Genomic DNA, 24,407 nt, shown 5'->3' with positions numbered 1-24,407 from the left:
AGTTTGCTACAGTGCTGAGCAAAGTTGCAAACTAATTCACAACAATGACCATTAAATTGCACTAGAACTGACTGTCAAGGGCAGAAGAGACATTTTGCACTCGCAGATCTTTGAAATTAATTTTTCTACTGGTACGTTGGTGAAAATATCAGAGCACGTTTCCCCCAATGCTGTTTTTTTTCCCAAATTAATTTTGACAGGTTTGACTTGCCGATATTTATCACAAAACTCATAATTTAGAGAAGCACTGTAACGTCAGTTCCCGGACATAATGCAAATAATTGGGCCGCTTATAATGGGGATGTCAGTGTAAAGTTTTCACAAAATCACCCAGTGGAAAATTGATATTTTACACGAAAATTATGTGTACTAACATTTTTTTCCAATTTCGCCACCATGATTTAAAACATAATACAGTGCATGCACCTTGCAATACATCGTGGTCCTCATGCCTTAACCTTCAGTAACAATTCAATACAATTTTAATCTATTCAGTTTGAAGCTAGTCATTGAAATATTTATATATATCGAGTTGTGGTTGAAAGATAAGTTTTGCTCCATGTTTCACAAGCATGGCATACCAGTCACCGCCTTATACCTACCTGCTGTGACTCCCTAGTGCAGAAAACAGAATGGTTAACCGATTTTGCTATGTGTGTAAAGTTTATCGTGGTCTCAAAGAGTAAAGTAAAAATCCACAATGAAAATTCTGCAACACTGAAATATTCTGCCTGTCTTAATTAACTCTGCACGGTGTAACCAAAGGCACGGGTATTCATTATAAACACAATATTGTGTACTGTGAAATATCAGCAAAGAATTGATAACTATTTAGAAGTGGTATGAAGTTTATTTAACAATAAATCAAGTTCTGGACAATCTGCTAGATTTTAATGCTGTTATATGAAGTGAGATTCTGTCAAAATAGAGTTTGGGAAGAACAATTAATTATTACAAATGTAAGTTTAATTTCTCTCCATTGCCTCTTGTGCATTATTACACGTCTTCGTCGCATAATACAAATTTCATATATTTTATTTCTAGAGTGAGAGTAAAAAGTGCAGTTTATTATAAACTGAAGTAAAAATAAAAGGTAAATCGATATAAAAAGTCATAGTTTTGTCATTGGTATGTGAAGGTTGTTCCAAGGCCCCATCCACAGTTCATCCTCGTCGGACTGTGTGTGATCGCTGTGGGACTCTAAAGGCCCCTTGACGTCCTCATTATCCACCACAGACTCCTGTTCCTCCATGTTTCTCCCTCTGTTCCCAACCAGCCTCGCTGTGGTGTTGTCTGTCCCCATAGTACTGGAGGCCAATGACACATTAGATGGCCTTGTGTTCATATTGTCATGGAGGGAGGGCCCCCGGGAAAATGTGTTCAGCGGGACATTCTCCTCGTGTGTGACTGCTAGCTTGTCCAGTTTCTTGAAGTGCTTCCCCAGCCTTGAGGGGGATGTGATTTTTAAGTTATTGGTGAGGCAAGTTCGTCGGGTTCTGACTACAGATCCGTTCTGAGCTAAGTAAATGTTCCCATTGGCTGTGTTCTGTATGTTTGGGTGGCTAAGGCGGTTCATCTGTGATTCAGCAGTACTTTCCTCTCCTGTTGAGCTTGTCGTCTCGAATTCACGGTCAACCACTAACTTGATTTGCGTTTTTCTGGCCCACTGTGGAAAATAGAAAAGAAAATTAGACACTTAGCAGACAGTTTGTATACATTTATGTATTATGGACCCGATTAACTAATAAAGGAATAAAAGTATGGGAGAAGATTTAAATCTTTGCCTGAACTTATTTATATATTTTTTTTAATTCTTCTGCCTATCCTGGAGTCAATCTCTGACGATTCATGGCAGAGATATCTGCACTGGTAAATGCATTTACTCTTGCCAGAAATCCCTCTGTGAGCTCCTGGCTGGTCTAAATGAGGTATTTTTAGACATAAATATTACAGCTGAAAGCAGATTTGTGAATAGACCCCTCTATTTACTCATCTCCAAAAAATAAAATTAACATAATTCGAAACACTGTTGAATTTGCGAAAGAAAATTAAATACTCTTTCAATAGATGTTTACCTAATAGTTTTTCAAAGATATTAACATAGCTTCTAACTATAAAATTGTATTTACCACTTATCAATTTGACAATGTTGCTGAACATTTTGACAAGAAGTTGCAATATGTTCTATAAGTTTCTTATTTAATATGACAGGACAAATATCCCAGGACCCTTTCAGTACCTGAAAGTACCTTTCATGCCTTGAATGACTATGTTGAAAAGGCTGACCATTAAAGGTGATATTCACAAACAGAGATTGAGAAAAGCAAAAGCTGCACCTCGTTAGCCCACAAAGTGCATTTGCACCATAGTGCAAGGGTGTGTGCATTCTGTCACGTGTAGGTTTTGTACAGGATGAGGACCCTTCTAGTATGAAAACTATGTTTTCATACTTTTCCCTCTTTCTATGTGTGCTGTAGAGTACAGCTCACATACAAAGTTGTCAAAATTCAGATACAATTAAACGTTGCTCCACTGTTCATGCCTGCATCAAGGAGGCGTCATTTTTGGTGCAAATTGCTGTCTACCAATGTTAGTAGATTGATGTTGGTATCAATACCTATGGGTGGGTGCATGGGAATGCCATGGTACACCCCGTGACACAAAGTAGCTCATAGCATTACTCTTAGTAATTAATTCTACGTTCCAACACAAATCATGATTTGCATTGGGTAGCTAATCGCACCACAACAATTTGTGCTGGAGTTGCGTCACTTTTGTGATGCAACCCCCATGGCAAAGTGTAGGTATGTGGGCCTTCAAGTCTCTTGATTGTACTCTTGCAGGTTCTTTTCATCTTATCTTTTGCCCTTTTTATCTGATTCCTAAGTTTCTCTTCCTTAATCCTTCTTCATTTCTAAGCCTTTCTCTCTCTTGCTCTGGGTCAATCAAACAATATAAAACTAGTCTTGATTCCTTAAATGGCCTGTGCCCGCCACCTGCAACAACTTGTGCAACATATTGACCGCCTTAACTTATTTGGCTCATGGAAACCATTACATGATTAAGAATTAATGAATGCCAAATATTTTACTATGAATTGAGTCTGGGACAAAAGCCACTTGGGGGATCAGTCTTTCTCTTCCCTACATGTGACGTAGATTGCATTTTTGCCTACAGTATTGCATGGAGATAAATGTTAGTCAGGCATCTGTGTGAGCATTCTGTTTGCAAAGGTGTAACTCGCCTTTTTTCACTCGCCCCACACATTTTTCCTAAAGTTTTTTTTAAATTTCACCAAAGGATACGCTTTCTCTATATATTTTGGCAAGTTATTTAGTGGTAAAAAGAAATGACCCATTATTTTCGATTTGATAAAACTTATTATAGGTAAATGCAAGTTCAAGAGGAGAAGAATGTTTGCCCAACTTTTCTTTCAATAGCTATGGCCCTAGTGTACATAGAAGCCTGTTTGCAAGTTCCTAATTGCAAATTTCAGAGATTCGCAATTAATAAATCGCAAACGGAGATGTACAAATGTGTGTCACACACATTTAGTGATTCCTAATGGAGTCGCACTAGACCTACCTCATTATTATTCAAGAGGTAGGTTGCAATTTGACACCTATTGGGGATCGATAACAACACAGAAATAGTGGCCTGCAGACCACTATGTCTGTGATTACTTTACAATAAATATATTTTTTTTAATGCAGCCTGTCATCCTCAAAGGAAAATGGGCTGTGTTTCACTGCCTGCTCTGAAAAATTGTCTGTACTACCATTCACACAGGGGAAGGGGTTCCATGGTGAGCCCTTCCCAATTATCCAAGGGTAACCACCAATTTGAAGTTGGTGGTAAAATGCTAATAGTTTTGAACTGCATTTCAGTCACAAAACATTGTTATATACCCCTACAATTCCGTATTAGAAATGGACGCCCTAAACGCGTCCCTTCCTATAACTGAATCATAAATCCTATTTGTGATTCGGTAAAAGGTTCCCAAATCACAATTAGGGTTTGGTACATCAGAAAATGTGTTTTTCTGGTTGCAAATGGCCAGATTCTCAGAATCGGGTCGTTTGAGAGCTTTGTACATCTGGCCCTATGTATCTTGAAGTCTTTGCTTGCAGTCCCATCAAACCAGGACTGCAGCTATCAATAGGGCAGCAGGTGCAGTGGCACTGGGTGGTGTGGGGAAGCGGCCAGGGTGCCTGACTCTGGACCACAGTGTTCACAGTTCGATCCCCGGCGGCAGGTTAGCCCAGCACCATGTGACTGTGGGCAATAGCTTGCTTAATCTTCCCAACAGCCCCCAGCGCCGGAGCACCTCTCCGGAGGTAGCTGTGCGCTTTACAAATGCTGTTAGTTCATTTCAGGGGGTGGAGGGTCTCTCTGCATGCCTACTTTGGCTGTCTTACTGCTTAGCAGGCGGCTGGTGGGGGTACATTTCCTGCTAGCATGATAACCCGAGACACAGTTTCTACCCAGTGACATAGCAAAGCTTTTGAGGTAGTCAGTGTATGTATAAACGTTTTACAAAGTAATGTTTTTCCTCTGTCTTTTGTACTCCAATGAAGCTAGACCATATGCATCGTCCAGTTCTTTACAAATCCTTGCAATGCCCCCCTGCTTTTTCAACTTCCCAATATTACCTATCATAGGAAAGTGCATATTTTGCTTGCATGCTTTCGTTAAATCAGCTGTTTTGAGGATAGAAGGAGTTGTTCAACATCGCTGTCAAAATGCTGAAGTTCTCACTGGTATAATATGCACATGTGGAATGTGTGACATTATTCTGCTGTATTTCTCCCCGCAGGGAATCACAACGCGGTTGTTACAACGACAGCGTTGTGATTCTGCATAACATTATTCCGCAAGTCGGAACAACGACTTGCGGAGGGTGGCGCTGGATGTTGGAATAGTATAATTTACTATTCCAACTCCAGTCTGTGCAGATAAAAGGGAAGATGTTGGATTTTAATTTCAACACTTCCCCTCCCCTCCGCAAGTCGTTGCTCCGACTTGCGGAGTAATGGTATGCGGAATCACAACGCGGTGGTTACAACAACCGCGTTGTGATTCCCGACGGGGAGAGAGATTTGTGGTAAACGTTGTTTAACACACATGTGTCCTCTAGCCGATTGAAGACTACAATAATTCATTCAACCTGCGCACCTGTGTGCAGGAAGGCCCATTTTTTTGTCCGTAGATATGTCGTACTCTCATTTTGGCACAAGGCACAACGCAGCTAGAGCTGAGCAGAGCATAAAGCTCCCTTGATGGGGCTGAACCCAGCGTAGGCACCTTAGAGCACACTGAACTGTCAGTGCCCGCTATAACCCTGTACATTGTTACATATAACACAACATAACGTGTATTTGTAAAGTGCATGTTCCCCCAGCAGGGTTTCTTGGCGCTGAATATCAGATGCTTATTATTACCCAACTCAATGATACTCATTTTTTCGACCCCCAAAAGGATGAAAGGCTGAGTGGACCCACCTAGATTTGCACCTGTGCCCATGAGGTCGAACATAGGCCCCAATTGTGGGCGCCTTTGTTCACTAAGCCACAAGACCCAGCATCTCAACATTATTCACTAACCAAATGCCGAGCACAATATCACCATACTCGACCTGCACTTAAAGAGAGACTTATCACATGCATGAAAAACATTGATTTGATTAATCTCAATACATGACCCACAGATCAATTAAACCACAAAACTATGGCCGGGTGTTCCTTATAAAAAGTTACACTTACTGTTAACGATTCTTACATAAGTGAGTTGTTTCTTTGATCCTGAGCAATATTGTCCACCCCACATACAGGAAGAGCTAGCTGACAGATGAATTAGCTTATTTCCGAGACAACTAACTAGAAAAACATAACATACAACGTTCCTTGAGCATGCCACACACAAAAAATGCATGCAAATAAAATAAATACTAGCAGGTATAATGTAAGCTATTACACACAAACACACAAGAGAGAAGATGATTAGCAGAGTGTTTCTTCTATTGACGCCTTCTAAAACAACCATGCAGTCTAAATATTAACGTTATGGAAAACCAAAGCTGGAAGGTGATTTGAATGATGTGCCAATGAATTCTGGGGCATAAGAAAAACAAAGAACACTTTGAAATGTTTGTTCTGAGTTCTGGATAACATGTAACGGTTGACCATGGTGTACATGCTTTTCTGTTTGACCACCTGACCGGTTATATTGTTTGCTCTGTCTAACAGAGAAAGATGTTAAACTCTATAAGGTCATTTACAAGATTCAGCCAAGGATACTGGTGTTCTTGTTATGTGAGAGGAAATCATGTTGATTTGACATCCAATATCCCACTACTTTATATGCTCTGATAAACATGGCTTTAAATGAAAGGCAACTGAAACTAAGATGTCAATGTTCGTCCTGATGTAGACATCATAATTACCCCTTGGTCCTGTTGTCCCATTCCCATTCATTACTATGTGGAGATAACCATCTCCCGACAGAAAAAAACATCAGAAGAATGCTGGGATACTAACCCCGCTCCTCCCACCGGGAGTACATAAGGGGTACTTACCCAGCATTCCACCTGTTCTTTTTTTCTGTCTGTCAACAGTTTTGATTGTAGATGCTGGTGCTGCTCCTGCTGGGCTTCAGTGGCTTCTGTTCCTGTTCTACCCCGTCCGGCTGCCTGGCTGTGCGGGCAGGGTAGCTGGTTCCTTGCCTCCTGGTCTGCTGGGCTTGCTTGGAGGCTTGGTTCCTCGGCTGGCTCTTTGCTTCACGTGAGTGGAGTTTTCTGCTGGCCCATTGTTGCTGGTGTGCCGGCCTTCCGGGTTGATGTAGGCTCGTCTTCCTGGGGCTTGGCCGGGTCGAACACATGCCAATTTCCTGGTTCTCTTGCCTTTCTGAACTGCCTTTGCTGTCTGGCAGCGGCTTCCTGGAATCCAGAAGGTGCCAGCGGGTGGGGGGGGCCTTGTTGCTGTTCGCGCCCCCCCTCCCTCTCCGCGGTGGGTCCTGCATAGCGGAGTATTTTCTTCCGATTTTGAGCCTCACCTTGAGCAGCTGCTTTGTATCTGTATCATTTCCCTACAGGTGCCGTTTACACTCGGAGTGTGGAAGGCCCTCGGGGCAGGGTCTTTGCTTTTGCTCATGTGGTTCTAGCACTGTGGTTGCTCTGGGGAGCGTGCTGCTCTTGTGGGCTGTCCACTGCAGGTTCTTCCGCCTTCAGGGGCTGGTTCTGGTTGGCTGTGGGGTGTTCCTGCTCGGACTGGTCTTCTGGGTGTTCTCTTGTTATTTTGTTGGGTGCGTCCAGGATTGGTGGGGCTCCCTCTTGTCGGGGGCTCTGCCTAGGGTTTTTGCCGGTTCTGCCTTTTGCTTCCTGCGGTTGATGCCTTGGTGTGGTTTCCTGGGTTGGCTTCTGTTTTGTCTGGGAAGGCCGGCTTTTCTGCTTTGGTATTCTCCACATAGTAATGAATGGGACGAGGACATAAGGGACCAGGGGGTAATGCTCTAATGCTTAGCAGTAATCTTCATTACTCTGGGTCCCGTTGTCCTCATCCCATTCATACGCCCCGCCCTCCCTCCCAGACGGCCGGCCTTCCCGTTGTGGGCTTGGTTGTTCAGGTGGAATGCGCTGGGTAAGTACCCCTTATGTACTCCCGGTGGGAGGGGCGGGGTTAGTATCCCAGCATTCTTCTGATCTTTTTTTCTGTCGGGAGGTGGTTATCTCCACATAGTAATGAATGGGACGAGGACAACGGGACCCGGAGTAATGAAGATTACCGGTAAGTAATAGAGCATTCTCTACTCCCGCTTCCAGTGGTATCATCCCTCCAAATGAGATTATGGAAATAATACTAGTTCTAAGACTGCATTTAACAGGCACCAGCTAACCATATGTTTATATCTACAGACCCTGTTGACTGCTTAGTTACCCCATGGATTTAACCATTATAAAAATTATGCTATCAAATTAAATGTTTCTGCCTGTCTTATATGTCAGGGCATACCCCTTGCCCTTAGTTCTTTCAGCCACATTAGTGTACAAAAAATTAGGCTGCAATCAGCTTGCATATGCCGTGTTGTAAAACCCATTTCTCTGTAACTCAGGTCAGGATATAGTTACGAACGTCATTTTGATGCAGATAACTAAGGAAAAACATAAAAAGTTAAACTGGATTTAATATTTTATATGCTGTAAGGTGACTATCTTAAGAATGTCCGTTCTTTTAAAAATAAGTTTCACTAGATGGCTTCAACATGCTTCTTAGAGTTGAGACCCATAATATTTACAAGTATATACATTTCTTTGCAACATACTCCCTTACTTGGAAAACTTTACTCCCTTTGTTTCACATATGTACAAGTTAAAGGCTTTTTACTTTTGTGTTTTTCTGAAGCCAGCAGTCGAGGAATGTTTTCAACTCTTGGCTTCTTTGAAGGGCATGAATCTCACAGGTTATAGGGAACCATCCCCCTCCTAGATGAAGAAAGCAGAAGTGTCTAGAAGCTGAGCGGCATATTCACAAGCCCATATTGCCACCACAACATCACTTTCAGTGATTTTGTGGTGGCGTTAGGGGCCTCGCCTTATTCACAAGGCAGCGATAAGTCCTAACGTGGCTTAGCGCTGCCTTATGAATAAGTCCCCCATTCATGCTGTGTTTAGCGTGAAAGGGGCGTGCAGTGGGTGCTGTGGTGGGCGTTTCACCCTAACACCCATTGATTTTGATGCTGCCTCCTATTCACAGGGCAGCATAAATAGAAATGAAGAAATTAAGACCAGGAAAACCCTGGTCTTAAGTTAGAGAAAGATGGAGAAATGCTTTATTTCTCCTCGTTTTTACTTTTTCCATGTGTGCTGCCTTGTGCAGCACACATGGAAAAAGCATAATACCATGGTATTTTTATGCACAGGAAGGTGTCCCTTCCTGTACATAAACAAACCATTTTTTAATATGCCGTTTTCTAACTTGAATGTGTGCTGAATGAAGCAGCACACATGTAAGTTACAAACTGGCATTTTCGGTTTGTTTATGTGCAGGAAGGGAACTCTGATGCAAGGGTGCCTGTGTTGGCGCTAAGATGTGAAAATTAGCACCATTGCCGGGAGAAACGCAAGGCTGCACCATATCCTTTTAAATATGGTGCAGCCTTGCGCTTCCAATGTGGCGGAGAGAGGCATTAAGCCAAGAAGGCTAACGCCTCTCTCTGCCACTTCCTTGTGAATATTCCTCTGAACGTTTCCTTTGCCACAAAGAGATCAGGGGAGGATGGCCCTGGAAGGAGTTAGCAACTCCGTTCTACGCTCAGTTTTACTACTTTTTGAAACTGGAGAACAAATCTTTTTGGATTTTTTTTAATATAAACTAGCCCTTAATAATAGGAACTAATCACAGTATTGAGATTGAAAAGAGAATGTGTGGGTATTATGACATGATTTGCTTATGGAAATTTACCAATAACTGTTAGCTCAATCGTCTAAAAACTGATACTACAACTCTCAAGGCATAGATGTGATTGTGACTGTAATTTGGTTCTAAAACAAAGGGTTTCCTGGGGCTGAAAGAATTGCATTATGCCTGGGGAAAGAAAAAAATGATTTCTGCTTCATCTTCAATCTCCAGATTTTAAAGACTACTATGAGGGCCAGGCAATCTGGCCGCTTGTTCATCATCAAGGCTAAGATGGACTAGGGTCTCTTTGGCAACTGCCTGGCTGCTAAAGAACTTCTTCCTGAGGAGTAAAGTGTGGACATTCTTAGGTAAAGTGAGTGCTGCATTTACCTGGAAAAAACATCAAGCAATGTCATAACTTTAATTTTGTCTTTAGCCTCGGTTGTTCAGTGGGTGATAATTGAAAACGTTTGGTGTTCATATCATAAGAAAAACTTTTGCAACAATTTTAGATTTAGGAACTTTTCAATCCTTTTAAGGACCAGGACAAGGTGCCAACTCCAACCATATAAAAACAATGTCAACACTCTGGTTTTAGTGTTGTCAGAACTTCAATCTGTATAATTTGAGATTATATCATGTTTATGAAAGAAGCTGTTCAACTTCACATGCCCAGCAATAGAGTCCAGCTTTGCGCCGCTAACAAATTATGATCTCCTTAAGAGTTTCTAAGTCAGATTATAAATCAGAAAAATCAGTGAATTGCACATTAATGTGCTCAATGAAAAAACATTGTTGGTTGACACAAATTCAAGGGTTCTTCTAAAGGTTTTTTCAAGCCTTTTTATCACTAATCTATCCACTTACAGCAAACAGGATCCTAAAATAATAGGATACACTGTGTGGGCACCAATGTCATTCAGTGACATTTATGATGCAATGCCCAACAAACGTTCTCTATTGTCCAATCAAATGTATTTTACAACACATTTAGATATCATCCCATTAATGTGTGCTAATAAATAAAGTGGGAAAATTAGTTTCACACAATACAGAAATGCAGAATTACAATCATATATGCAAGTACTTTACTGCATTTGAATACTAAGAACCTGATTCACAAACTAAATTTATAGTACATAAAGTAGTACTACAGTATCACTATACGTAATGATGACAAAATGCAACTCACAAACTATTAGAGTAAATTTCCACCTATCCTATAATTTCTATGAAGAGCTCCTCACAAGTGTACGTTTACTACTTAGAAGTAAATGTTAGAAAGACCAGGGTGAGAGGCTGGAAAACGGGGAATAATCACCAGCAAATGGAAGTGGCTCACCAAAAAGTAGGGACGGATTTAGGGATTGTTGGAAAGGAGAAACTGCATTTCTTAAGATACTATAGCCATCAAGATCACAAAACAGTAATAAATGTATTCTAGCGTAGTAAGTCCTCCAATGTACAGGTCAACCACTGGTACTGCAACACCCTTCGATAGAACATAATAGAGGGAGGAACTCAAAATAAAACCCAAAAGGAAATAATATTAAATTAAACTAAAATATGTAAACTAGTTAAAATATAAATATAAATACATTTAATTTAATGTAAATTATTTTTTTTAAATAAAGCATACTTATTATTTCATTTTAAAATACTTCAATAACCTTGTTAAAAATAAAAGTGATTTTAATTTGCATTAAAATATAACACATTTTTAGGGAACTCTACACATCACGTTTAATAAATGTTAAAACATAATAAAATATATTTTTTGGCTTTATTTGGGATTTTGTTTTGGTTAAAATTCCCCAAAATATTTGTATTTAATTTAACAAACTCTAAATAATTTAATTCTAAACTTAAATTAATTCAATAGCGCTATAGCATTTGTTTTGTCTTGTTTTCCATTAAAATGAATATATAAGATCTATGTACATTAATATTTAACATAAAAATATTTTTAGGTTGGAGGCAAGATGGCGGCGGCACACTAGACCGCTGTGAGACACTCTCCCGTGCCTGAGCTAGATGAACGGACTAGTGGAGGGGACTAGAACTCGCATTACCCATGAAGGCATCAAGATAAGTGTGTTAATAGCTGGCACTGCAAGGACGAAGCTTCAGAAAATTTTTCTAGCCACGCAATGGTTTAGAAAGATGTATAATGAGCTGCGCCTGCTCTAAAACATTCAGAGACTCCTCACCCTTACCTGAGCAGCCACGCTCACGGCTTCAGTACATCGCGCTAGCACTTGGCCTCGCGGTGCTAAGGCTCTCCGTTTGGCTTCACCATCAATCCTGTGCTCCTGGTGTGGATTCTCCCCCCGTGAAACCACCGATGGCTCCAAAGATTGCTCCGGCGGTGACAACCGCCTCAAAAACCCGTGCCGCCAAGCAAGCGCGTCGAGATCAAAAACTTGCTGCTAGGCGCGCAGGGTCATTAACTGACGAAACTGCCGGCTCTGATGGGGGGCAAGCCCAGCTCCAACTTCGCCAAAAGCAACCAAGAGCTACGAGAAACCCTGGCACTCCAGGGTCGGGACCCTCTGTGGTGGACCTTCTTCGCGGAACGCCGGCCGGAGCCGCAGCCGCTCCCTCCCTTTCCAAATTACACGCAACAAGCGGAGCGCTGATTGCAGCTCCGCTAGTAACTCCTGCGGTGCTTCCCGGCGTGGATTCGCCAGCAGCGGAGGCTGGGTCTGAAGCACTGGCGGCTCTGAGTCCTTCAATATGCTCCACGCAGTCAGACACTGCTGACACTGCTGCAACCTTACCTGACTCGTTACTATCGCCATTACCATTGCAGTGTTCATTGATAACTGCAGAAGTGCCAGAAGTGCCAGAAGTGCTTGGGGGCCTCACCGAGGCGCCGGTGGCAGCAGCAAATCCTACAATAACCACTGCACAGCCACAACAGCAATCGCCAGAAGAAATATGTGCTATAGTTGAGCCTACACCATTTTCTGCTAATATAGTGGCCTCTACTAATGGTTTAAACAATGCAAGTGGTGCAACAAACATATCCACGGATCCCCAGCCTGAAAGTCACCTGTCATTGCTAAATCCGGTCAGCGAGGAGGGTAAACTAACATCACCCTCTATAACGCAAACTCCTGCTCAATCACAAGGCATCTCTGCACCAACTGGCGAAGGAAATGTTGAAGAACCAACACTGCTTGGGCTGGATTACGCAGGTGGAGTTGGAATCGCGTCTGACACAGACCTGGAGCCTCTTGAATTCTACACTATCTCCGAGGGCCGTGAGGATCCAGGCTGGCATCATGATTTAGACTCTTACTTAGATTCCCTTTCCGATTTGCATACTGGCTCTAGCACCAGCACCCAAGATAGTGATGCGGATGAGCTATTGGGTGAAGCCACAGCTGGAAGACACACAGTGATCAAAAAAAAGAGAAGCCACCATAACCCAGCAGGCCCCTATCGGGATGGCATTCCCGCATCAGCTTCTAGCTCTCATGGACCCTCTTCTTCTTCAAAGGAACAAGACACTACCTTAACTTCGGTAATGGATACGGTGTTGCAGGCAATCGCATCTCACAGAGAACAAACGTCTAAGGATGGTCGGAAAGCCCAACAAGCTCTTCAAAAGGTACAAGGAGTGGTACGTAAACTTTCAAAAACAGTGGCAGCATCTAATGCCAGAATGTCGGATATGGAAGATCGAATTGTGGGTATTGAGGCTGAAGCAACTGTGGTGAAAGAGCAGGTTGATGCCCACGACGCTGAGATGACTGATGTAAGATGGAAGCTTGAGCAAATGGAAAATCGTATGCGCCGCAACAATCTCCGAGTCCTGGGAATACCCGAAAAAAGTGAAGGGGGCGACATACGTGGCTTTGTGATTCAACTTTTTAAAGATACCTTCCCGGAGTTATCTTCATGGAACTGGGAACTGGAAGTCCAACGTGTTCATAGAACCCCTGCTACACTTCGTTCTGCCAACTCGCAGAGCAAATATCCTAGGGCAATCCTGGTCTATTTCGGTAACTTTCTGCTACGACAAACTATTGCGGAGAAAGCGAGACCTGAGGCCCATTGGATTCGTGGTGATATTTCATATTTTGTCAGGCCGGACTTCTGTCATACAACTGTGGAGCGGAGATGGCGTCTTCGGCAGCTAATTAAACCTTTTTTGGACAAAAAAGCTAAGGTTTATTTGAATAACCCAGCCACACTTAAAGTGATGTATAATGGTCAGGTAAAAATTTTTTCTTCCGAGATCAAAGCGAAGGCTTTTTTAGATAGCCTGAACTAATTTTTGAGACATTATGTCGTTCTTTAATGAATACTTTATGCGACGTTGATCAACAACTCAGAAAATTATACGCATATTTCAACTATAATTTTTTTCTTCCTTCTTCTTTCTCTTTCTCTGGTCAGTTCGCTTTGAATACGACTTGAATATGCTGTATGCTCTATAATCTGGCATAATAATCTGTTATTGTTATTATGAATTCTTTTTCTTCCAGCATTTATGGGCTCTACGTATTAGCCACTGGGTACCGTGTAGTTCTAGGATGATTATTCTTTTATAATTTTGCATATTTCCTTTTTTTTTCTTTACATACCCTTCCATTAGTCTACACACGAGTAATTTGAAGTCTTTAGAACTAAAGCCCAGGCACGGTCACAGGGTGTCTCCCCATCACTTTAGACTCTAGTGAGAGTCTACATGCCTCAAAGGGTGGAGTGTGGGGGGAGGGGGGGGGAAGGCCTGGGGGAAGGCCTGGGGGAGGGGGCTGAGGAGGTGGGGAGGGAAGGGGGGGAACCAAAAAAGAAAAATTGGCAAAATCAGTCATAATCTATGCTATATAGGGAGCAAAAGCTGCAGAAAAGTTATAACAAAGCAAAACCGTACTATGCATCTAAAAGAAAACGACGGCTCTAAGCATTTTGGGCTAGCTTTTCAAGCTAATACATGGGGAGAGTAAGTCTATCTACCTGGAATGTGGCAGGCCTCAACCATAAAGACAAAAGGGCTCAACTATTTCAATTAACTCAACAAAACCCTGTTGATATTTTATGTCTCCAAGAGACACACATTGCATATTCTGATAGGAATTTACTTAAACTACCTGGCTACAATTTAATGGCAGCTACATCCCAAACATCTAAAACTAGAGGGGTAGCCATCTTCGCTAAACCTATAATAGGTCCTCCAATCCGTAAATTAGTTGATAAACAGGGTAGATGGGTCATCATTCAGCTTCAATTGGGTATTACTATTTGTGCAATCTATGGCTCAAATTTAGACGACCCTGCTATTTTTCACGAGCTTGAAGTTGAATTGGCCTCTTGGACTGGTCCTTTGGTTTTTTGTGGAGACTTCAACATTGACATAGGGTTATCTTCTGGGAACTATTTATCTCAAAATTATAAAGGACGCAAACCAAAGGTATACAGTGCATTGGATCAGATGATGAAAAGCCATAACTTAGCTGACGTCTGGGGTCTACTCCGGGGGCCTAATGTTGATGGTTATACATATTTTTCTTTCCCCCACAACAAATATGTTAGAATTGACTATATTATGTCAAGCATAAATCCGAAGGATATCATTGAAATAATTAAATCTCCGAAAATCTTATCTGACCACAATGCACTGACCTTTACCTTTGATACGGTTAATTTAACTAAACCAATTACACAATGGACTTTTGATAGGAGATTATTGGTTAATCCTGAATATATAGCTCATATTAAATCATGGACCCAGTCTTTTTTTGAATGTAACCAGTTTAGTGCACCCCGTATTATAGTATGGGACTGTTTTAAAGCGGCACTGAGAGGAGAAACCATTTCATTTGTTGCTAATAAACGTAAGCTCGAAAAACAATCCAATATAGAAATGACGTTGCAATTATCTGATCTTGAGGCCCTTCACGCCTCCCTGTTAAACCTATCTCGTAGAGGACAAGTCCATCCTACTTTAGATCCCGGGAAAACCCTAAATAAAATAATGGTCTTAAAAAATGAGATTAATAGCACGCTTCTTCAAAAAGCTGCGGAAACCTATCAGGCCAATAAAGATAGTCTGTACGAATCAGGGGAAAATGTGGGGAAGCAGTTAGCACTACGTACCCGACAAAAGCAATCACGTAGTAATATTAAAAAGATAGAATTTGAAGGGAATGAGTATACTACCCCCAAAGATATTATTAAAGTATTTCAAAAGTACTATCAAAAACTTTATAGTAGCGATATCTCACACCCTGTTAATGAAATTACATCATTTCTAAATAATTGGCTCCCAGACCACACTCATCATAAAACTATCGACGAAGCAAGTAAGCTTTATCTGGATAGAGAGATTACTATCACTGAGGTGGAGATTGCAGTAGCCGAGATGACTAATGGTAAGGCGGCCGGACCAGATAAAATTCCATTGGACATGTATAAAATTCTTGGCCTTCAGATAATTCCTTTTCTATTCGATTTGGTTCTTGGAGTTCATTACCACACAACTCCCCCTGAGTCTTGGAAACAAACAAATTTAATAATTTTTCATAAGAAGGGTAAACCACCTCACCTACCTTCTTCATATAGGCCCATATCTTTGATTAATTCCGATTCAAAGTTATACGCTAAAATTTTTGCAAATCGTCTGAGTGGGGTCATCGAACGGCTCGTTTCCCCGTGGCAACACGGTTTCATACCCGGCAAAGGTACTACAGATCACACCCGTAGAGCTATAACCCTATTTGACATCATGGGTGCCACGGGGGGCGAAATGTCGATGATCTTCCTTGATGCCGAAAAGGCATTCGACCGAGTATCATGGCAGTTTCTCTGGAACATCTTGGAAAGCAAAAACATCGGCAATAATTTTATCAATGCCATTAAAGCCATTTATACTAATCCCACGGCAAAAATTTGTGTAGCAGGTAACGAGTCAGAAGTTATCACGATCCCGAGAGGTACAAGGCCGGGCTGCCCGTGCTCCCCGGTTCTATTTGCACTCTATATAGATCCCCTTATTCAAAAATTATTAATGTCAACATCCATACTACCAGTATTCACAGGGCCCTTTTCCACCAAAGTTATGGCATATGCGGACGACATTACCGTAATAACCACTAAACCATCTAAAGCAGTTCAGGAAATCGAGTTAATTACTCGAGATTTTGGCAAATATTCAGGGTACTCTTTGAATAGGGATAAGACTATGGTATTGTCCACTAGTAATACCCAATATGAAAGTACACTTAGGGTTAAGCAGGCCACTTATCTAGGAGTGGCGCTCTCGGCAGATATAAGTAAGATTAGCGACATTAATTATATCCCCCTTATTGATAAAATCAAAAGCGATTTAAGAAGGGTAGATAGTTTACACCTCTCTATCATAGGTAGGTCCAATTACGTTAAAATGAATATATTCCCTCGTGTTTTGTATCTTTTCAGAGCAATCCCTCTTTTACCCGGGGAGCACTTTATGAAGACCATAGATTCTCTCATAGCAAAATTTATGTGGAGCTATGGAAAAATAAGGCGGGCCCTCCCCTTGCTAGCACTTCCTCAAAGTAGAGGTGGCTTAGCCCTACCAAATTTAAGATTATATTTTTGGGCATCATTATTACAACACATGGATCCTCTTTTGACCGCAAAACCTGGTGGCCCAACCTTTATAACTCCATATATACCATCAATATACGAGCTCAGTTTAGGTAAAAAACATAAGGGACTTTTTCTAAGACAGGTTGAAGCATCCTATTATAAAAAAATTAAATTAAAAACTGTTTTAGATGCTCGCTCAGTCTGGAAAGCTATTGGTAAACATCTACGCCTTCCCATATATACGAAATATACGCCGTTATGGCAGTGCAAAATCTTTCCTAGTATCCTCATTGACAGCAGATTCAAGAGCTGGGAGCTCCTTGGCATTAAAACAATTGGAGACTTCTATGTTAATAATCTCCCTCTTTCTTTTGAGCTCTTTCAAGAGAGATATAATGTCCCCTCAAGTGACTTCTTAAAATTTTATCAAATATCTGTTAGTATCCACAATTCCAACCCTAAAATCCTACTAGATAATATCCCAATTTTTGATATTATAGGTAAAAAATCTACTAGAATTGGGGTTCTATATCAGCTACTTTTAGCCAACACTCCCGATGATTTAGAGCGCACGGAACAATCTTGGGCTTTAAAATTATCTAACCCAAATGTAGATCTAGATCTCTCTTTAGCCCTTTCAAATAGATATTTTATAGCCTCTAATTTAAAGGCTCAATATTATAGAATCATCTATAATTTGTATTACACTCCGGCCAAATTGTTTGCATGGGGGCTCAGAACTGATGATAAATGTCCTAGATGCAAACAACCACTCGCAAATCTCCTACATATGTTTGCTGAATGCCCTACACTCGTAACTATTAAAACTATGATGCTGGAATTCTGGACCCAAATTTTTGGACATCGCATTAAGGATTCTGTAACATTGCTCCTATTGGGTCATGATGACTCTTTGAAACACAATAGTGAAGAACAGGCAGTTTTGTCTCTGGGATATGGCGTGCTACGGATAATTCTTGCAGCTAGGTGGAAAGATACAGAGCCTCCTACCTTTAATATGTGGCTAAGTCGTTTTACTGCTATCTATAAACAAGAAATCTTAATATATACCACAAGAGGTAGGAAAATGAGAGCAATAGGAAATCAGATATGGGAACCTATTACCCGGTGGTATAATGAAGTAAGGGGTTATTAGTTATAGGGTCTTTTGATTGATTGTTTCTAGCCTTGATGTTATTTTGTATTTTCTTCCATTTTCTGTCTCCGTGTTCTCTCTTTTCGTATTATTATTCATTTGTATCTCAGTGTTTCTTTTCCTAATCGTCATTTTTTCCCAGAGGTAGAATATTTGAATTTTCGACTATTCATATTTGAGCATGTACCTTGTAATCCTCGCATACCGTATCACTCCATATTGTTTATTTTGTACTGTCATGTTTTTGTCTTCTGAATTTGCCAATAAAAAAAAAAAATATATATATATATATATATTTTTCCTGATGTTTTTGATGGCTAATAACGTTTCTCTATACATTTCCAAAGGGAAATATCCACCTACAGGACAGATATCCCCTTAACATAAAATATAGGGAACTTTAAAAAAGTATAGGAAATCATCACAAGATGGAGGTGCATATATCTCATACATTTGTAAGGTTCTCTCCTGTTAGTGGTTCTTTAATTTTAACACTCGTATGTGCCAATTCTTCGCCTTTTTTTAAACATTGAACTTGCATTAATAAAGACATACCTTGGCTATAACTCTGAGTGACTTTTGTGCCCAGTGTGATATGTAAACCGGTGAATCTCTCAACTCTAGAAATGTAACTGGAGCTCCCCCGACCCATTAGGCTCCAGGAATAAAACTCCATCATTGCCATTTCCAAAATGACCCCACTGTGCAGTGTATGTTCTGAATTCCCATGCTCAGTTAATGACATTGAATGCTTAAAAGTGTATTGTGACCATTCACGGAAAAATGCTTTGCGAATCAAGTATATAAATATGCATTATATTTCCTAGAAATCCAAGAGTGTATCAATTAGGTTTGAGGAAGGAAACAATTAATCATAGAAAATGTGTAAATAATCAGGCCTAGAAATGTAGGCTTCTTTCCCACATAAGTCAGGAAGGAGTAATGTACAACTAATTGAAAAATGCAGAGTGATTGAGAGCTTAGTGATTATGTTTTGTTGAAAAATTAGGATGATTATGGTATACGTGTTCAGTCAATTTTTCTTTGAGCTATTATGTGAGAATGCTATTACATTATCTTTACAGATTCTACAAAGGAGGGCCATTACCCATATTTGTGCCAAAACACTAAGAGGTGTGTTTTCATACCACATTTTTTCACACTGAAAAGATTATTGCCCAAATTCCAGAAACTTCAAACTAAACTATTAAGCAATCCCTGGGGTAAATAGGCACATTGTTTTAAGGCTATATAGATGTTAATCTCAGGTTTTGTTTCAAAGCTGTCCATTTTGAAAATACTTGTTTTGATAGACATTCTCCTCCGTTTCTTTCTGCATTATGTTTCATGTCCAGATTGATAATGTTGCATTATATTTGTCAAATTTGGTGTAAGAAACAAATAATTAACACCTAAAATAAAATAGCTTGAAGTGTCGTACCAAAAACTCTTACACTTTTTCTCAGCAGATAATCATTTTATAGTTATGAAGAATAGTACTGTCCATCTTAAAAGGAACTTTCAAGGACCTTTCTTCGGCTGATAAACCACTCTTATTTGCTTGAAAGCAACACTTTAAGTATACTAAATTGGCCTGTAAGAATGCCAATCTGACTGGAAAATATTTGCCAGGCTCATATCGAATGCCGTTTTGATAATGCAATCCACTCTTGGCCTGTGGATTCCTAAAAAAATAGCATTGCATTGGGCATATACAATCTTATGGCTATACTGGCTATAAGACTATGCTGTATAATAAACTAAAGGCATTTCTCCTTTGAGAACTTTCACTGAATTAAGTTTAATTTAACAAACCCACATTGACACTCATTTGAATGCACATGTGCCTGATAAACATGTTCTGTCTTCAAAGTTGACTCCCCTCTTTCTGGAAAGCAGTCTGATTAAAAGTAAGATTGAACCGGGATCAAGATCTCTTCAATGATACACTGATTGTGAGAGAAATCATAATAGGCTTAACTAGTGTTACATCTACTACTATTGATTTTATAGGTGCCTTTTTTCTGCTACGGAAAAGTGTATTTATAGACATTACTGGGTCACGTGGAATCTGTGTTGTAACGTGGTGTGATTGATAGGTTTTCAGAAGTGACTTAGAACCTTTTAAAATTATTGTTGTATTTTATATATTTAAAAATTGACAAGCTTATCATTAAAACATGAGGTCTCTTGACATCAAGACATTTAATTTTGTTATTTATATTTAAGTTTCGAATATTTGCAAGGTGCTAAAAGAAGGCATTCTTCGCCCAGTCCTTATTTAGTTAAAGATTCAGAATGGGGTAATGAAACATAGTGTTAAAATCCAGAAAAACTTCAGTCAAATGCTTAAATTACCACATGGAAAGACAACTTAAAACGCAATATGCTATACTACTTTGTATCGTTTACACCCAAATTCTCTTCAGGGAATTAGAAGGGAAGAACAGCAGTTGCTTATATTTCATCAAACACATTACGGAGGATTGGTTATCTGATCTTTTTATAAGTAGTTAGAGAGCACGCAGAGGGCACAACAAACACAACCAATTCACTGCAAACAAGGCTACCTACTGTTCACTTAAAAGGATGTAGAATCTCCAGCAGCTTCTGAATCGGATGCATCAGAATCTGAACTCCTGCTATGAGCAACAGTGTTTGCCTCTGAATGCTCAGAAGACGTATGTTTGCTAAGGCTTTTTTTCTGGAGGCTGCTGCCAGAGCTTTTCATATTTGAACCCTGAGATACTACACTTGCATTAGACACTGTGGTACCAACTGAGCTTTTGCGTTGTCCACTGCTCTTTGAAGAAGTAGTACGCTCACTCTGAGGGGCAGACTTCTGTGATGTGGCATCCTCTTTATCACTAGAAACACTGACATCCTCTTCTTCCTCCTCGTCTTCTTCCTTCTCCTCATCCTCATCCTCCTTCTCATCATCATCATCACCACTAACATGCTTATTGTCCTTACTATATGTTGTTTGTTGACTAATAGAGGACTTTCTTGATATTGTTCCCTCGCTGATATCATCATCACTGCCTGCTCCACTGCTCTTGATGCTTGTGGGCTGAGTACTTATACTTCTACTTTTTTGAGTGATGCTGGATGCCCTTGACATTGTGCCTTCACTTTTGTCATCTTCAGAATCCTCCTGGCTAATGAGAACACTTTTTTTACTTTTGCCATATTCGTCTTCCTCTGATGCAGACTGTTCTTCTTCCTCGGATGCCTCTTCTATTGTATCTTCCATTTCACTACTGAGAATTGATTTCCTAGATCTGTGGCTGGATTTAGAGCTTTGTTCTGAGCTCTTAGTTTTTGAACTTCTTGCTGATGATCGTCCGCTTGCAAAGCTTTCCTGGGTCAGAACACTTGATCTTCTACTTGATTGTCCAGTGCTGGCTCCACTTTGTTCAGACTTGCTGTAAGAACTGCGTCTTGAAGATGCTTTTGATTGGGATCCTTCATCCTCAGACTGTCTACTCATGGCTTCACTGTCTGACTTGCTATAGGAGCTGCGTCTTGAGGATACTTTTGAGAGTGATTCTTCATCCCCAGATTGTTTACTCTGGGTACCAGACAATGCAGATCTAACACTTTTAGATTCATCATCATCTTGTTCTGATTCTTCATCTTCTTCAGAGTCCATTTGACCACTTCCTGATTTTTTTTCATCGTCCTCCTCAGATTCATCTAAGTCATCTTTCTCTTCATCAGAATCCACTGTACTCTCGTTAGTTTCATCCTGGTCTAATGTCACTTTTAGATAATCTTTATCATCTGCCTGAGATGGGGGTATGCTACTTCTCATCGATGATTCATCATCAGATAGCTTTTCTTTGTCATTCTCTTCATCACCGTCAGATGCTTCACTCTCCTCTGGTTCACTTTCAGCAGTTATATTGATTGAAATTCCTGATTTTCTTTCATCTTTTTCTGATTCACTTATTCCTTGAGCTTCAGAATCCTCTTCCTCATTTTCAGTATAAGCAAATGAACTCCTGCTAATTGAGCTCTCTGACTTACGGCGCTGTTGAAATTTTCTGGAAACTTGTATGCGTTTTAGTACACGTCCTAATTTTCTAGAAGCTGAAGGTTTGTCCTCAGCTGATTTCTGAAAGTAGTTCCCTTTGATGACAAGACTGTCATCACCATCTACTTGACGAGCAGATACCAACTTAGCATAAGCAGAATCTTTGCCACTGCTTTTTACTTTCTGGAGAATCATTGGAAATATCTTGGCTTTTTTCCATGGAGAATGATGAGGTATTTGGGATTCTCCAGATTTCTGTGCACTTACTGCCACTCTACTTAGATGCATTACTGCTTTTAGCTTCTTTTTACCCTGGCTTGTCCTAACAGTTCCTTCAATTAAATCTCTTGATGTTCCTGGCCTAACACCTACACCTCTGCCTCTTCGTGGTGGACCTCGACCTTGCATCCTCCCCTGGAAAGTTGGAAAATAAACCTTGGTTAACAAATTGGATAATGACTTCCACCCTTTTTCTACAACTATGGGATGGGTAAAAGCCAATCATTGTTCAAATGTATCACTTGTTGGATCCAGTGCCTATAGTTTCAAAATATTGCTAATTCAAATCAGAGTGAAAGGTAATAATACACATAAACTAGATACATTTTAAAAAGGTGTGCATCAATAGAGGATATTCTGTTCGGCACCAGGATATTTACAATTAACTATGTAGCAATTAAAGCAATGGCCGCGGAGATTCTTTTTTACACAACAGAGAAAAGTCTTACAATTTACATGTATCATATTTTGAAACTCATTTGCATGTCACTGCTCACCGGATCATGCCACCATTTGAACTTTGTTTCAATGTAAGTTAGTTTAAAGACATTTACATAACAAAATCTGAGCACTGATGACAAATATATATGTTTCTTTCACTCAAATAATTTTAGGAAATCTTTTTTCCAAAGTGATGTATACCTAACATATGCGTAGCGATGTTGCTGTCAAGGTTCCATAAACAGTACATAATTCACTTTGATTATTTTAATAATGCATATTGTTTCTCTATAAAATAGCCATATGTAGATGTTTATATTACGAAGATATACATTTTTCATATGTCAAATGGAAACACAGTTAAACTTGTATGTCTTGATTGAAGACTTTATCTGACATTTAGAGTATTTATAATTGGAAACTCCGCCACAATCATGGAGTATATCCCACCTGCATTATTGCCTATGGCACTTGAAATATGGTGAACAGAATATAAATCTGCTGAATCTATCTTGAAAACTTAAAATGCTGGCCTGGGTTTCAGTAGCTTTACAGGATCTTTGTAGGTTTTATTGTGGCACTTCGGATGATGATATGAAATAAGTAATATTGTATTCTTGCAAATACCCTGAATAAATACATTATATTGATTTGTTGAATCAATATAGAAGGTGTACTTGCCTCTCTTTCAGCTGTTGAGCCATGTGGACTGTAATAGTATCCCCCATCATTTTCAACAACAACCTCTCCATACTCATTATACATTCCAGATGGAGATAGTAATCGGCGACGACTCCCATACTGCGGCAACTCATATCTGAAACAGAGAACCACTCCTCTGATAAATATGATCCAGTGTACATTGTACTGTTTATTATGACTACGAGATGTTGAATAATGGAATTACAAACCCATATGCATCACTTTATCGAGTTAACAGAGTACAACATTTGAGGACAAAGACTTAACCTCACAGTTCTGTCGAAATACAAAAAGTTACCTATAACAGGTTTTAAGTTCGTTATGAAGCTGTCAATTAAAAAAACATACCCAGGTTCATAATTGTAATAATCCTGCCCATAGTACTCTTGACCAGGATCAATTCCAGATTCCATGGATAGTTCCTGCCATGAAACACAATAAATTAAAATAAGTGGATACATATTACAACCCAAGTATATATAAAAGCTGGTTCAATGTATGTGTATTTCAGATTTAAATCCATAAAACACTCTAGAGTAGCATAGAAATAAAACAATAAGTATAAATAAAAATAAAATAGCAAGTATATGAAATTGAAAGGCATTTAGCTTGCTTGCACTAAATAGCTGTAACAAATATTTCCAGACCTACAGGCAACGTTATTCCTAAATATATATTAGAGAGACTGGGCACATAAATACACCACCAACACTGTAAGGTTTATTAAAAATTCTTAGAATAAGATGCACACAACTATATTACATAAGGCATACACAACAATAGGATTTGTTACGTGAGGCTTACATGGAGAACAGCATAT

General features: G+C 39.9%; 1 protein-coding gene across 1 annotated transcript in view; it reads right to left on the bottom strand.

Moving 5' to 3' along the window:
• Positions 1-830: 830 nt before the first annotated feature.
• The window catches only part of PCDH15 (protocadherin related 15), a 2,701,201-nt gene continuing 2,677,624 nt past the window's right edge, over positions 831-24,407 (bottom strand). The window contains exons 34-36 of the mRNA XM_086921939.1: positions 23,936-24,009; positions 23,567-23,702; positions 831-1,666 (exon numbers count right to left, since the gene is read on the bottom strand). Of these exons, the coding sequence (XP_086778065.1) occupies positions 1,112-1,666; positions 23,567-23,702; positions 23,936-24,009 (765 nt within the window). The 3' untranslated portion in view covers positions 831-1,111. The remainder of the gene's footprint in view (positions 1,667-23,566; positions 23,703-23,935; positions 24,010-24,407) is intronic.

The sequence above is a fragment of the Lissotriton vulgaris genome, chromosome 5, assembly GCF_964263255.1.
Source record: "Lissotriton vulgaris chromosome 5, aLisVul1.2, whole genome shotgun sequence".
In the NCBI taxonomy this organism is placed as follows: domain Eukaryota; kingdom Metazoa; phylum Chordata; class Amphibia; order Caudata; family Salamandridae; genus Lissotriton; species Lissotriton vulgaris.
This window is presented reverse-complemented; position numbering and strand designations above follow the sequence as displayed.